At 33.8% G+C, this 15,735-nt stretch overlaps 2 protein-coding genes across 2 annotated transcripts; both read left to right on the forward strand.

Annotated features, from left to right (window-relative positions):
• Positions 1-5,929: 5,929 nt before the first annotated feature.
• On the forward strand, positions 5,930-6,999 carry LOC141721551 (protein yippee-like At4g27740). Its single transcript, XM_074524502.1, has 2 exons — positions 5,930-6,167; positions 6,632-6,999. Exons 1-2 carry the CDS (start codon positions 6,078-6,080, stop codon positions 6,854-6,856), a joined length of 315 nt encoding a protein of 104 aa, XP_074380603.1. The 5' UTR covers positions 5,930-6,077; the 3' UTR covers positions 6,857-6,999.
• A 1,635-nt stretch (positions 7,000-8,634) lies between these two features.
• Positions 8,635-15,420, forward strand: LOC141721552 (uncharacterized). Its single transcript, XM_074524503.1, has 5 exons — positions 8,635-8,972; positions 11,250-11,455; positions 12,562-12,660; positions 13,931-14,004; positions 14,853-15,420. The coding sequence occupies exons 1-5, from the start codon at positions 8,657-8,659 to the stop codon at positions 15,064-15,066; spliced, it is 909 nt and encodes a 302-aa protein (XP_074380604.1). The 5' UTR covers positions 8,635-8,656; the 3' UTR covers positions 15,067-15,420.
• The last annotated feature ends 315 nt before the right edge of the window (positions 15,421-15,735 follow it).

Consider the following 15,735-nt stretch of genomic DNA (forward strand, 5'->3'; position numbering starts at 1 on the left):
TCGGTTCAGGTAGTCTATAATGAACTGCTTGATGAAAGCTTGGCTCAAATATTTGAAAGATCCAATCGAGTTGGGGGGTAAATGATTGTACCACCTTTGAGCCATACCCGACAGAATTTGAGGAAAGGCCCGACACTTAATTGCGTCATTCACGGGCTATAGCAACAGGGCGTTAGAGAACGTCCTGACATGGTTAGATGGGTCGTCAGTACCATCATATGCTTTGGTGGTTGGCATCTTGAACTTCCTCATGATGTGGGCATTCATTATCTCTTTAGTGAATGGTGGGTTCGGATCATCAAGATTTTCTAGGGGCATCGAATCACTTGGATCAGCCTTTGGGGCTGCAAACCTTCTTGATGTTGGACCTTCCAGGTATATGATAGGAGGAAAATCCCTTTATCTTGCTGCATGTGGAGATCTTGGTGTCAAGTGCACCTCCAGGTCACACTTCAGCCTTTAGATCTCAGCTTTATGAGCCCTGATCATCTCTTGTGCATCTTGGGGAATCGTCCCTTGAGTGCTCCCGGGCTGTTGATAGCCGCTAGGCATTGGATCCTTACCAACACGTCTCCTCCTTGTAGCGACTTCATCATCCGATGAGTTAGAGTCTCTAGCAGAGCAGGGTCCAGAGAATTCTCGATTCTCGGGGATAGGAGCCAAGCCACGGACGTATTGGGGCATCTAACCTTGTCCTTCGCTTCGATTATAGTGTCCACTTCCTCCAACCTCGAGATATAGAGGCATCCCGTAAGGTGGGTTGGTGGCCCCCAAAGGGGTTATGATCGTTGTATACTCATACCCGATGGGTTGAGAGTTTATCGGGGCCTGTACTTGCTGATTGAAATTGAGGATTCGTCTCTTGAGGAGTCGAGGAATTCGTCCCTAGTGGCGGATCTTAGATTGGGGGATTCATCCCTTGAGGCTAAGCCACAGATGCCCTTACAGGGGTTCCTCCTTGGGTGGAGGCATAGGTTGAGTGCTGGGGTATCTCCATTATTGATGAGATTGTCTGTGATGGGATAAGATTATCAGTTCCATTATTATTTCTGTTCCGTGTGAGTACCATGGTTGTTGTTGTCTTCCTACATACGACGCCAAATATTGTGGAATAAAACTAGGGCTCGTTAGTATTTAATGCTAGGGTTTGTGAGTTTGGAGTTTTAATGGTTGTTCTCGCGGTGGGGACTAGCTGTCCTCACAAGATACCTACATATCTCTATGTTGTAGAGAATCAATCCAAAAACGTAGTTCTGGGTTGAGGGGTAGAGCCCTTTATATAGAGATGAGTCTAGGGTTAGACTGGTGTAGGGAGAATTGGTGGACAAGTCTCCAACTTATATGGTAATTAGGACTCCTGTAAGGCAAGTGATTCTAGATCCTTCCTTGTAGGAGTTAGTGTCCAAGTTGGACGTTATGTCTCTGCTCTTTTAGCCGTATGGGACCTTGTCCATGAACAACTCATATTAGTGGGCCTTGACGACCTCTGTTAGTGGGGCTTGACTACTTGGACCATATTTAGTCTTTTACGAGCCTATACCAGCTTGGTTTATATTGGACTTTGGATAGGAATTCCAAGCATAATTAATGTGACATTTAATGTGTCTTTAGAATGTATTTTTTATCTTTATCAGTATACATAACAGAACTCTGCCAAAATTTATAACTTTTATAGATTATTGATGCCCAGAACAAGTGCAACATTTTGATAGTAATTTCCATTAATTTGATCAAGGATTAAACAAATCGAGATTTGGTATTTTCTTGGAAATAAGGCACTGCTATGTTTTATGATTTGTTAGTTATTGAATACAAAGAAATGTAACACAGAGAGGGGTGAATGTGTTTCTTGGATTTTACTTGGCTAGCAAAACTGTTTGGATTATGGATGAACAAAGCAGGTAAGAATTGTAGAGATATATTGTTTAACAGTAAACACATAAAACTTAATATATCAAAAACTCAATTAATTATATTAATTAAGTTTGTCTTGCTACGAATCTGTGTTCTTATAAGAACTCAACTACTATCTTGAGAGAATATAAAATTTTTCTAGATCTATTTGTTACCACTAAGCTAAGGACCCGTGCATGCTTTATAGACTAGCAACATGGGTTTATAAAACTTGCACTAAAATGTACTAAACCAATTTCTAAAACAACCTTGTCTATTACATTTTCTGGTGTTAGCAAATCTATGCAGAATCTTACAGGTCTATGACCATCCTTTTTCTAGTACATATTGGCCCTTGATCTTGTATTCTTCAAGCTACTTTTGTAGTCTTTTCAGTTTAGTGAATGGATTGTTTGTTGACTGATAATCTTGAATCTTGAACTTGTCTGTATTCTGAACTTGAGATAGTATATCGAGATCTCTTTTTGTTTTGTAGAGAAGTGACATATCGATAAGTATAATGACTTATCGATATTTTAAGTTCTCTACAGGTATATTTGACTTGTCGAGGTCTCTAGTTCTCTATATGCAGAATGACTTGTCGACATCTCCAGTTCTCTACATGGGCTTTTGACTTATCGACATCTCGAGTTTTCTACATGAAGAATTGACTTGTCGATATCTCTGAGATCTCTACATACACATTTTGACTTGTCGATATCTCCGAGATCTCTACATGAGGAATTGACTTGTCAATATCTCTGAGATCTGTACATACACACTTTGACTTGTCGATATCTCTGAGATATCTAGATGCAAAAATAACTTGTCGATATCTCTTGGGACTTCTCTACAAGTCATTTTGGACTTCTCGATAGACTTCTCGATAGACTTCACGATATCCCTTGATCCGTGACTTGTCGATGTCTTAACTTATAACATTTTTACCAGAATAGAATTATTTAACTCCAAGCTGCTACACTTTTATCTGAGGCATGATCAGGATTTGATCTTGTTCCAGAGTTTATTCCTTAGCTTGAAAACTGTTCACAGAAAAATCCCCCAGTCTAATCAACTAAACATTTTTTCAGGCTCAAGGAATACAATTACAAAATACAAATATTGATTATCATACAACTTAATCTTTGGGTTGTCAATATGACTCAGTCTTGTTATGTACAGGCATGTCTTGCACAACAATCTTCCCCAATTTGTGAGAAGATTGCTTATCACATATTCATGCCTGATAACAAGACTAACCCCAAGCTAAAATCAAATACAATAAAATTGACAGATTGACAAAATACACTATTTATACATTGATCATTTACATCAGTTCACAATTACAAACATTAGGTGGATTTCTCATAACCAGGTTCTTTTATAATGAGGTCCTTGATTTTGACTAGCACTTCAAGTTCTTCAATAATTTCAGTCCCTCTTAGAGCTTCCACTAGTTTGAGTCATTCTTCCAATGAGTAATTATTGAGAAGATGAATCTTGAATCTTGAAAATATGCCAACCTTGATATTCAGAAAGTGTTCATCTTTTGAAACCCTACTTAACCCCCTTGCCTTGAGTTAATTAGATCTTTGTTCAAACATCTCAATCTCCTTGGCATATTTTCTTTCTCTCTCCTCCCTCTCATCCTTTTGCCTAGCATGCCTTATGTTCCTTTCTCTCAACCTTTTAGCTAATACAGCTTTCCTCATTCTTGTACTTGAATCCTTAGCCTTCATCAAACTGATTGAAGGGTTTCGAGCACATAAACGCAACGGAAACGATGTAAAATTAAATTAAACCAGCATAAAATTGAAACACTACGTAGGATCCATGCAAAAATAGATATTTAATTCATAGTAAGAATCTTTACTTTAAAAAAGCTTTAAGAGTTCATTAATGGAGGATTAATGGAGTTCCAAATCTTGTTGAATCACCACGTATCCCGCTCTCGCGATCTACGCTCTACGGTATCCACACGAACGCTTTTCTTGAAGGATTGATGTGTACTAGCACCCGAAAACTCCATCTCTACCTCTCTTCCTCTTTCTCCTTGAACGGTTAGGGTTTTGTAAACCATGTATCTCTATCTATAAATCAGCCCTCAAAGAGTTTATATAGAGAGAAGAATGAGTTTTCTAATTATAATCTAATTATAATTAATACTAATCCGAAATCATAATTTATTATTTAATTAAGTTATACTTAATTAATTAATACCTTGTTTCAGAATTAGTTTAAGTAATTTCTCTATTTTATTTATTTAATTAATTTAGTCATACATAATTAATATCATAAATAAAATAAATTAATTATTTAATTTAAATTCATAATTTAAATTATTTCTCCTTCAAGTGTTCTTTGTGTGTGATCCTGTAGGTTATTATTACGTTGACAATAATTTTAATATCTCATATTAAAATTATAAACAATGAGCGACATCTAGTAATACATCATTGGTACCCAAGTAATAATAATTAAATCGGTGATTCGATTAAACTTTTCGTGATAATGTACAATATAATATAATCCCTTTAGCCAAATATTTTATATTAAACTAGAGGCATGTAATATGATATCCTCATCATAATTTAATCCAAGTTTTCTTGATGAATGAGTAGACTATCGTATCAAATCAACATTTGAGCGTGATCACGCATTGCATAGTATAGCTCACATAAGAGGCCAATAATATAATTCCTTAAATTAGGAGGGTTAAATCCTTTCTAAATCATTTATATTTCTCATACGATTCATAATATACCCGAAATACACTTTTATTATTATCCGATCAAAAATATAATATGTTTTTGCCGGAAAGGTTAACTGGTTAGATCATCTCCCAGTAGACTCTTTAAACAAGTTATTAAGTCAAAATATAAAATGAATTTCAAAAAATTAAGCTCAACAAATTCCTGAGTGACTCTTAGAAACTGTAAGAGATTTCATCTATATCTCTTCAATTTGAAGTACTACGTAACTATTAACTTCTTTTACTAATATTATCTACTCAATTTAAAATATGAATAATATATAATTATAAGTCTAATTAAAGAATATTGTTAGGATTGACACAAAAATGTATATTCTAACTTACTGGGAGTCACATTATTTAATATTTTAAATTATATATTTAGGAGTCATGTAGGAAATATTTTTATTACTAGGAGTCTGGTAGGAGCCTCTATTATTTTAAACATTTTTATTATAAATATATTTTTATATAAATATTTTTTATTTTTATATATTATTTATATATTATCGAATCGAACCCGAGCCGAATCGATCATATTTCAATTTTTTATTTATATTTAGTGAAATTAATTCAAGATTTCGAGCCGAACTCGAGCCTACCGAATTTTTTACAAGCCTAACTTCGAAATTAAAATTAGAGGCATGGTCGAGCTCGAGCTCGAGGCCAATTTTAATTTTCCGGCAGTGTTCGATTGATTCATGTTCGATTACACCCCTATTACACAACATATTTTTATTTATCTATTTTCTCTCATTTTTACACAAACTCATAAATACACTGTAGATTCATTGTTTCTATCATTTCTCTTATCTTTTTTTCTCTTCTCATATTCCCTCACTAAAAATATGGGGAGTACACCATTAATATACAATTTTGGTTTTAGTTTTATGGTGTGACCAATGACATATACTAATTACTAAATTATATAAATTTAATTGGCTCATACTTTTTAATAACGATGGATATTTGCATACATAAAATCTCCAACAATCAAAATGAGCAAATTTTACGATTTTTAGCATTTAACATATGATCATGAGCACACACTAGAAAAACTCTTATTTAAATATTACCGGACCCGGCATAATTTGAAAAGTTAAGAAAAGATCCAACATGATTAGATAAAATTTTGTTAAATCAGCCCGAATATTAAACTATTTATAGCAAGAAAAAGCCTCAATAATTGATGCTTTATTTTTAGCGAGGTGATCTGGGTCAACGGACTACCCAAGTCGTCCTTCAGTTATATCAAAAATCTATAAATCTTTGCTTTCCTTCATTAAGAAAACTAAAGAAAGCTAACTCATTTTCTGTTCAATCCTTAAAAATTTAATCAGTAGTATACTAGTACAGTTAATTTGATTCTACAATATAAACAGATTTAATCTTGTGGTGTTATTTGTTGCAGATTAATTAAGCAGACCAAATCATGGAGCCATATAGTCATCCCTTGTACAGCTGCAGGAAGTGCAGAACTCCTGTGGCTCTTGCTGAAGATCTTCTTTCTAAGTCCTTTGTGGTGATCTTATACATATACTCCTTTATATTTCCGTCGGTTTAAAATTTTATATTTGTGTTCGAGTAGACCGAGATAAAATGAAGTTTGAAATGGAGTGATCATTGATTTTAAAACAAAAGTTTTCATAACTTCATTTCTTTTCTTGACTTTTGTTGCGTTAGACAAAATCTCGGAAAATCACAGGAACGACTACCTTGTAATATATGATCCAATTAAATTCCGGTCATAATATGTTTAGAATTTTAAATTTTAAGTTTAAGCAGACCTAGATAAAATGAAGTTTGAAATGAATGAAATGATCATGTTAGAATAATATAAGATCCTTAAAAGTCTGACACCTTGAGATATTAGAATAACTGGTTCCTGACATGGTATCAGAACTCAAAGTGAGAGTAACTGGTTCCTTGACAGATCATTTCTTTAAAGCCGTAATATAATTTCATGTCGTGAACTTTGTGTTACAGGCAAAATCCGGGAAAGCGTTCATGTTCAGTCAAGCGATGAACGTAATGCTGGGAAAAAGCTACGACAAACCACTTATAACCGGGAATTTTACGATTGCTGATGTGTACTGTAACACTTGTGGAGAAGAATTGGGATGGAAATATATAAAAGTTCATGAGAAGACTCAAATGTACAAGGTAGGGAGAATTATCATTGAGAAAGCCAAGATTGTCAAGGAGTACTGAAGTAAACTAGTGTCTGCAACTATGGATTCACAGTGATCATTTGTTTGTTGTTGGATATACTGTACTAATGTTTGCAACTATTTCTCTATATATGTAATTTGACTAAATGATCATTTGAAACCTTGGAAATGGCCTTAAACAGATGTTTATGCTTTCTGCCTTTGGTACAGCCTTAGGAAATAATACATTTTTAAATTTACTATGGCAAATATCATGAATTACTAATATTGGCATAATTTTTCAAAATTATGCGACTTGTTGTTCTAGTGTTTGGTTCAATTCGATTCTCTTTCAATCTGAAATTTGTTAGCAAGAATAATTTCATTTGTCATACATAAGTATAGTTACTTACAAAAAACATGATAGTAATTTTTTTCCCGATTTTTTTTTTTTTTAGAAATGCAGAAAGTTCTCATTAAATTGAATATAGTACAGTCGGGACAAACCCCCACCTGTCGATACAATCAGGTGATAAAACAAATAACATATTAAAAACAATTAAACAATTAGATGATTTGTTTCCTGATCATTTAACACATAAAATTTAAAAATTCTTGAAATTAAAAACGAAATCAAAGACATCCCAAACGATCCAAATTGCAGCAACATCTCTGAAAATAGTAACATCCCAATTGACCATATCACATAAAAACTATGGTTAGCTCAGTGTTCAGAAACACCAATCTCATAAAATGAGATTGGAGAAGCGGCACCCCAGCTATCTACATGCCGGACACCAGCTATAGACATGCCGAAGGCACCCCATCTATCTACATGCCGGATACCAGCTATAGATATGCCGAAAGTATAAACCCATGAAAGATGAACAATCTTTAGTTGTGAAAGGTGAGCTCTTGCAATAATCACCACCGTCCCAGATCCGATGCAGGCTTTGCAGATCACCAAAAATATCAATAAATTCGTCCTCAACAGATCTATCACCAGATAAACCCAACCATGACTAAATAAAAATATAACAAACACTCTAAAAGAAGAGACAAAACACACACTCCAAAAGAAGAGACACACAAACACCCAAAAAATTGGATTTTATTGAAAGGAAATAAACGAGAATAACAGAAAATAAAGGGGTTGGGGCTTTCCACCGGTTTTCCCTCGATTTACTTGAAAATAGACAAACTCTAATAGAGAGGATGAAAGAAGGGAGGCCGCTGAGAGGGATGTGTTTTTCTCAATTTTTGCCCGATTTTTTTAGGTAACTGAAGTTATTGCATTGAAGACAAAAAAACAATTTATGAAAATTAATATAACAATAGCTATTGCTTTACTAAATTACAACCGTTTTACGGTAGAATTTAAATAAATGATCGTGAAATAAATAATTTTTGTTAGTCATAACATATACTCCCTCTGTCTTATTAAATTCTATACATTAGTTTTTGACACATTTTTCAATACTCTTTCAAAGTATAACTCCATAAAAAAATTTTTAATTTTTTTTCTGAATAAAAGTTTTATGTTTAAATTTTTATTTAAAAAAAATAAAAAAAACATTATAAAACCATACCTTATGAAAGCCTCAAAATGCGTGCAAACAGTGAACGTATAGAAGCTGTTGGGACGGAGGGAGTAAACATGTTAGATAGAGATAATATAGTATTTAAATTTCAATAATTGAACAATCTTATAAAAAAATAATTTTTCCTGTTCAAAATATATTCATTTATTGAGATTTAACCGCATTTAAAAAAACAATTCCAAATATTAAAAAAAAAATTGCTAACTAAAAAAAACATATAAATTCACATCCACAAAAACCTCGCAAAACAAACACAAAAAATGTACCTAAAAAAGGCCTTCTGGAGCGACGCCCTCACCGGCACCACCGCCGACACTTCCACCGCCGGCGACTCCACCTCCTCCTCACTAATCACATCTCCGGCGATCGAAGAACTAGTGAAATCACTAGACACCGATAGATTATACAGAGAAGTAACACTCGCTCTCAAAACAGGCCTTAAAGACGCACGTGCTGAATTCTCATTTCTCCGTCTCAGAGCTCTCCGCACTCTCCTCAATTTCCTCCGATCTGTCGCTTCTTCCGATTCGACGATTACGATGTTTTCGCATTCTCAGTCTGTTCCTGAATTGCAAGGTAGTTTGATTGTTTTGTTTAAGTTTGTTTTACTTTTATGTACATTGTATTGTTTTATCGAGATTTCGTGTTTACACGTTGATTAGATTAAACGCGGAAAATATAAAACAGATAATACAGCTTAGGTTGATTCTATGTTCGTATTATTAATGTTTAGAACACGAACTAATTAGAATGAGATGCCAATGGACTGATTAATATTTGTTTAGAACACTAACAAATTGTGGAATGAGATGCCAATGAACGGATTAATAAAGTTGAGCAAATTGTGAAGTCGAAATGGATTGCTAATGTACTGTCGGGATGCCATGTCAATAAGTTGTTTGATTAGTTGTCCTTGCTCGACTAGTCGTTTGAAATGTAGGGTAAAAAATTATTTTATTTAGGTATGTTTGTCAAATTTGATGCAAAATGTCAGTAAATTAATATTATTTCTGTTAGAGTGTTAAATAGTGTCAATGTCAATGAATATTTATTAATAAGTTAGGATACTGAAACTGGACTGAAGTCCAAAAGTAGCAAACAACACGCGTACGTGGTTAGGATGGTTGGATGCATTCTTCAATTGTTTTTTCCAAAAAATGGTTGGAAGACCGTGTTGGATACTACCATGGGTCCATGACTTTATCTTTTTTTCAATATTTGATCTTCACTAATTGTTAATTGAAAACAATTGCTGTATTGCAGCTTTTATGCTTGTAAAAACTCTGTAATGTGAGGAAAGGAGTGAAACATATGTACGTGGTTAGGATGGTTGGATGCATTCTTCAATTGTTTTTTCCAAAAAATGGTTGGAAGACCGTGTTGGATACTACCATGGGTCCATGACTTTATCTTTTTTTCAATATTTGATCTTCACTAATTGTTAATTGAAAACAATTGCTGTATTGCAGCTTTTATGCTTGTAAAAACTCTGTAATGTGAGGAAAGGAGTGAAACATATTTTGATTCAAGCAAGCAATATTTATCTAATCTCCTTTGGTTTTATTCCGCAAGGCATTAAGTGAAAAAAAGTATCAAGTACACCTCCATGGCTATGTGTAGAATTACACCTGCATGGCTATATGTAGAAGTAGCTAATTAGTTTTTTCATTACAATATCCACCCAAATTTGTTGGCTATTCGAACTTTCCACTTGTCCTTGTATCTGTGTCACACATTATGAGATTCAAGTCTGATGGTTCACATTGAAATCAGACGCTTCACCTTATACCAATGCAGTTCAAAATAAAATATAGGGAATAGTGACAAGCTTTTAGTAATTAGCATACAGATGTTAACTAGTGAATATTAAAGGGGGGAAAACTTGTTTTAGTATCCTTTGACATTATGCTTGAATTTGACACACAAATAAGTGCATACAATATATTGGTAGCAGACACTTTTGATTTTGAATAGTTTATGTATTTTGAATAGTTTACAGTGAATATGATTATATAAGATTCCGCGCCACATCCATGTCCATTAACCTAAATTCTTAAAAATTAAGAGTACTACACTTAGATCCACACTCGTACCCAAATATGGGTATATAATGCATAGAGACCTGCACTTCCATCACTTACGCAATTTTTAAGATTATGGCGGCTTTAAAATTTTCTAGTGACTCTCTTTCAATGTTTTTAGCGATCATAATTTTCTTTAAATTTGTTATTATATTCCCACCAGATTACCCTTGGCCTTGGACCATCTCCAATCCATTTGACCAAGATAGTGTAGAAGTTACATCATTTTGGTGTAAAAGTTAGTGTATTCACAAAACCAACTCCAACTTATTTACACTATATATTCCATTAGAAGGAATCTTTTGTCTAGAAGAAGAAATATTCGTGTAACTTTGTCAAAAGCAATTATATTTGAGATATAATAGGATATAAATGGGAATGGAGTGAAATTTTGTTTTGTTAACAAACATGAGGGGGTATGCTTGGAATTAGAATTTTGAAACACACCAAATTTGGTGTCAAATTATTCATTTGATGTATATTTTACTCTATTATAGTGTTGCATTGGAGTTAGTTTTACACTAAAATAGTGTAAAACTTACACTATTATAGTGTTTATTGTTGCACTGGTGATCCTTGTACAACCATCCAAACAAAAGCCAAGGGAATCAGCTACATGTAATATTGTAATCTTAAAGTAATTCTTTTGTGGTCAAACTATATGTAGATAGGAATATAATTAACTGTAAAAGTTCCTGTACTTTAAGAGATTTGTCTCTGAGGTGGAAGTACAAATTGAACTTGGTTATGATTGTGTGTTTCAATGTTTTAGTGGTTCCGGTCCTTTTTCAGCATTCGTTAAAAGATTGGGATGATCAAAAGGTAGCGAACCTAGATCATATATTTGATGTTGAACCCTTGAAGATAACTAGTCCTTCGTCTGATGCTGAAGTTGCACTTGCACTTAGAGTTTTAGAAGGATGTTTTTTGCTCCACAGAGAAAGCTCAGTGCTAGCCCATCAACACAAAGGAATCCAAGTAATTTTTCATCTGATTCTTGCCGCATCAGCAGATTCTTTTATTTATATCACACGTAATGATATGTTATGCACAGAATAGTATAGTATACATATGACTGTAGATTGCTGGAAGCATGTTGTTTTTATTAAGTTATTTTGGAGATAAATTATACATTGGAGGCATAAATCTTGACTTTCTAATATATTTACTTTAACTCAATTATTTTTGTTGGATAGCAATAGAATGGGATGGAATAGCCGAATGGGGGCATAAACAAAGACAACTTATATTTTTTGGTTGACAATTATGCTTTAAATTTTTTATATCACTCAGTCCATGCCATAAGTTTTGACTACATTAATTTCTAACCATCCAAATTTTCACAAAAATCATTCAAAAAATGTGTATTCTTTTTACTCAGTCTTGGTAGTACATACACCCAACAACCTTGCCTTTAACAAAGCTTGAGCCCTCAACTTACTATTAAGGGGATGGACAGCGCAAGAGCTTGACATCTACTTTTATCTACTTCAGGTTTGCCATTATTTTCTTTTACCACAATTCTCTTTCTATTCACACTTATATACCCCTACAACCAGCCAGACAGAAGCTCAGGTAATTAGGAATGTGAATTTTCACAGCAAAATCAGTAGAAATTGTATCCAGTTAAGTAGTAGCCTCATACTTCTCATCCATTGACCTTCACTAGACTTCAATGACTATACACTGAATATCTCAGAAGCTGGTAGGCTTTAATTTAGGTAGCATGTCATAATTGAAGGTGGTTCTTCATCATCTCATACGATTACATTTACTTCTTAGATATCGTGTAGGAACAGGGTTGCAGGCGTGGGATAAAATGATAAAATAGGCGTAAAAAAACAAAAAAAACAGATTAAAAATGAATGAGTTAAGTCATGTTAATTTACTGTTACTGATTGAATGAATTGTGAAGAAGCTATGCAAGGGGTTTCTTCTGAACACGTAATCATCAAGATTGGTAAAAGCTATAATTTTTTTAATCTTCAGAGTTTATTTAAGACTTCTCTTTTAAAATTTATAGCTAATATATGCTGTTCTGGCTGACTGCGGCATTTAAGCAACAATGGTTTGGTTATATCCAGGTTTTGATGAAAATATTATCAACGAGGGGTGCACTTGAGCGAGGAGTATGCTTGGATGCTCTGGTATCAATAATGTTGGATTCTTCATCTAATCAAATGGTATGGAGCTGCCGACCCTTTGATCTTCTCGAAAAACGTGAAACTTATATTCCGTTGCTCACATATTTCAAGTAAACTATTGCGTACTTTTAGAATTATATATTTTTTGGTGGAAACGATTAAACTTTATTATAAGCTTGCATAGTAAAGGACATTGTAAGATAATATAGATATTAGCATTAAACCAATGGATTCCTCTTATGCCGGTCAAAGCTCCTTGCTTCCTACCCTGTTACTTTTAGTGCAGTAACTACCAGCACCATTGTGCTCTGTTGTTACTGTTGGAAAACTCCCTTTAGTTCCTTTTTTTTTCCCTTTGTGCATGCTTCCAAAATTCTTTTGAAGAAGTGAAATTCATTGTGGTTTCCTCTATGGATGTATGTATGACTTAAAGCGAGGCACAATTATTAGAAAATTAAATTTCTTGCCTATATGCTTTTCTTAGTCCTAGTATCAAAAAAAAAGTAAAGTCATCCCTCTATACAAGGACTCGAGGATGATGAATTTAAAACCTATGCCTAGCTTGTTTACTGTGGGATTTTCTCACTCTTCACTCAGGCTGAAAATGAATTGGAGTAGTTCTTGTCCGATCAAGAGTCGATATGACTTTCAAAATAGGTATTTAAATTCATTTGTATATATATGTTACCAAAGCTAAGATGCCATTTCTACTTGGAAGTAAAAATGACACAAATTTGACCAAACCGATTTTCTTTTATATTTGTCTTACATTGTAAAATACCTCAACTTTCTAGAATAGGTCCGAATCATTTAAAGGTACTTGAATACATAATCGGTCTGAGTTTGCTAGTTTAATTGTTGTGTATTAAATATTTTAGATACACTTATTAATATGTAATATATTGATGTGCTAATGGCTGATAAATTTCAAAATCTGAATTATGTTATAATTGATGTTCAATATAGTATATGCTGTTATAAAAACTGTATACATTACCTTACACACACGCACACACATAATGTTCTCATTAAATTTTGTCTGGTAGTTCGTATTATACCTGTGTTAAGTACGGAATGTACCCGACTAATTAGGAATTGGCTCAATATTCTAAATAGTTTAAGATCGAGTTAGAATATAACCGGTTTAGAATATTTTCTGTTAGAAAAAGAACAAGTAGAATCTGCCGGTACTTATGCTTCAAGGTATTTGACTAATTCTCACCCATAATTTTACCTTTTTTGAAGCATGTCTTCTGTTTAAAGCTAATAATTTTTTCTCATGCACTTCAAATATTTAACTATTCTATAGGATTTCGAGGAATGCAATGGCATCGAAGAGGTTGCATTACTTATTAGAGACAAGCAAGTAGACGAGAATTTAAGGTATATCTCATCTAAGCGTTTTTTCCCCATATATTCTTCTTCATAATTCACTTACGGTGTCTGATCTTACCATTGATCAAGTGGGGTCAATTAATTTCTACGAATTAATATTGCAGCCTTACACTAGATAATATATTTTAACTCATGTATAATTATTAACTTCTATTGACAAAATTTAAATATATAATTGAAACTTATATTTCATATGAGATGAAACTACTTGATTATCACTTGAAAAAACTAACAGAACTATGAGAATAATTAACTTCCATCAAACAGATGAAACAATATATAATCTGAGAAAGACGAAGAGTGGAGAAAAAAGAAGACTAACAAATGATGCCCCCACGAATTAACTTTATGATCAACTGCCACTTATTTATATCAGGCCATTCCCCCCCCAAAATGTTGTGTTGTTACGACTACCATGTCATAGAGTGGAATCGAACATTGGAGAGATTAGCTGACAGCAGTGAAAAAATGGGTATCAAGAAGTCTAATATTAAACAGGGTAAACTTTACCCACTTGCACCAAGGTAGATCCATCATTGTTATCTTATACTATGTGATTGATTGCTATTGATGAGGCTATACAGTTGTAACTTTAATCGTAATCCACATCCATGTTTCAAATCTTTGACGTTATGTTTGTGTTTATTGTTGTGTATGGAGTTGATATTATAGTTAAAATTAATGGCTTAAAGATGGGCGTTTAAATCTAAAATATTAATTTTATTGGACAATTTGTTCATCTTGCAAGAATAACTTGTCAGAACTGGCACACTACTTTCACAATCTATTATTTCATTATGCCTACCAAAAATTGATATTTATTAATTTATTTGTAGACTGAAGTGCGGAGAGTTTTTGCTGCTGCTTATTGGGCATGTTAATGGAAGGGATTTATCAATACATGAAGACATAAAGAGACTTCTTGGCGAGAAATCAGCATCATTGATATGGGCAGCTAGTCAATTTGGGTCAACTCTTGATCCTGAGCAGAGACTAACAGCACTTCAAATCCAGGCTCGCAGAGTGCTGGAGTCCGTTGATTTTTACTGACTAGGCAAGTATTATCCCCCATCTTCCATCCATTGGCATTTTACTTGTCTTCAAGAATTAAAAGGTGTTGCTTCATGTAGATAAACTAATTATGACTATTGAGTAATACATACATATGGTTGTGCATTCTTTTCCATACCCCACTGTGGCCGTTTTGTTGTTTAGAGTTGTTCTACGGCTGCAAGTTAGTCCCTATCCTTGTCATTCCTGGGTTCTTGTGCGTCTTGTCTTCTGTACCATCTAAAATTTGAAGCTAGAATGCTAGATTGTAGCTTTTACCTTCTTATAAACTTCCTAAATTGGCAAAGCTGCCTGTATCATCTGATTTCGGTGATTTATACCTTTTTGCTGCAACCGTATCTGCGCTTCCATGGATAACCGTCGTCGTGCGATTTGTTCAACATTCCCCTGTTTGACAGTCTTAGACGGACCTGCAAGTTTTATTAAACGGCTTATACGATGTCAACCAATCAAACCATCCAAGTTATACAAGGGTAGTGTTCGTTTGCGGAACATGTATAATGATAATAACTTGATCGAATTAAATAAATCACATCGGAATGTCATGCTTGGCGGACTTGCTATTGGTAGGTCTGAGTTTAAAAAACATATATAGACATGGTTATCAAACTATCAATGTGTGAGTCTTGTGCACCGGATATGACTTGT

Source organism: Apium graveolens, chromosome 4 (assembly GCF_009905375.1).
Source record: "Apium graveolens cultivar Ventura chromosome 4, ASM990537v1, whole genome shotgun sequence".
Taxonomy (NCBI): Eukaryota; Viridiplantae; Streptophyta; class Magnoliopsida; order Apiales; family Apiaceae; genus Apium; species Apium graveolens.

Coding starts and splice junctions, on each gene's coding strand:
- LOC141721551 (XM_074524502.1), top strand. CDS start 6,078: ATGGAGCCATATAGTCATCCCTTGTACAGCTGCAGGAAGTGCAGAACT. Junction 6,168..6,631: donor TTCTTTCTAAGTCCTTTGTG/GTGATCTTATAC, acceptor TTTGTGTTACAG/GCAAAATCCGGGAAAGCGTT.
- LOC141721552 (XM_074524503.1), top strand. CDS start 8,657: ATGTACCTAAAAAAGGCCTTCTGGAGCGACGCCCTCACCGGCACCACC. Junction 8,973..11,249: donor GTCTGTTCCTGAATTGCAAG/GTAGTTTGATTG, acceptor TCAATGTTTTAG/TGGTTCCGGTCCTTTTTCAG. Junction 14,005..14,852: donor CAAGTAGACGAGAATTTAAG/GTATATCTCATC, acceptor ATTTATTTGTAG/ACTGAAGTGCGGAGAGTTTT.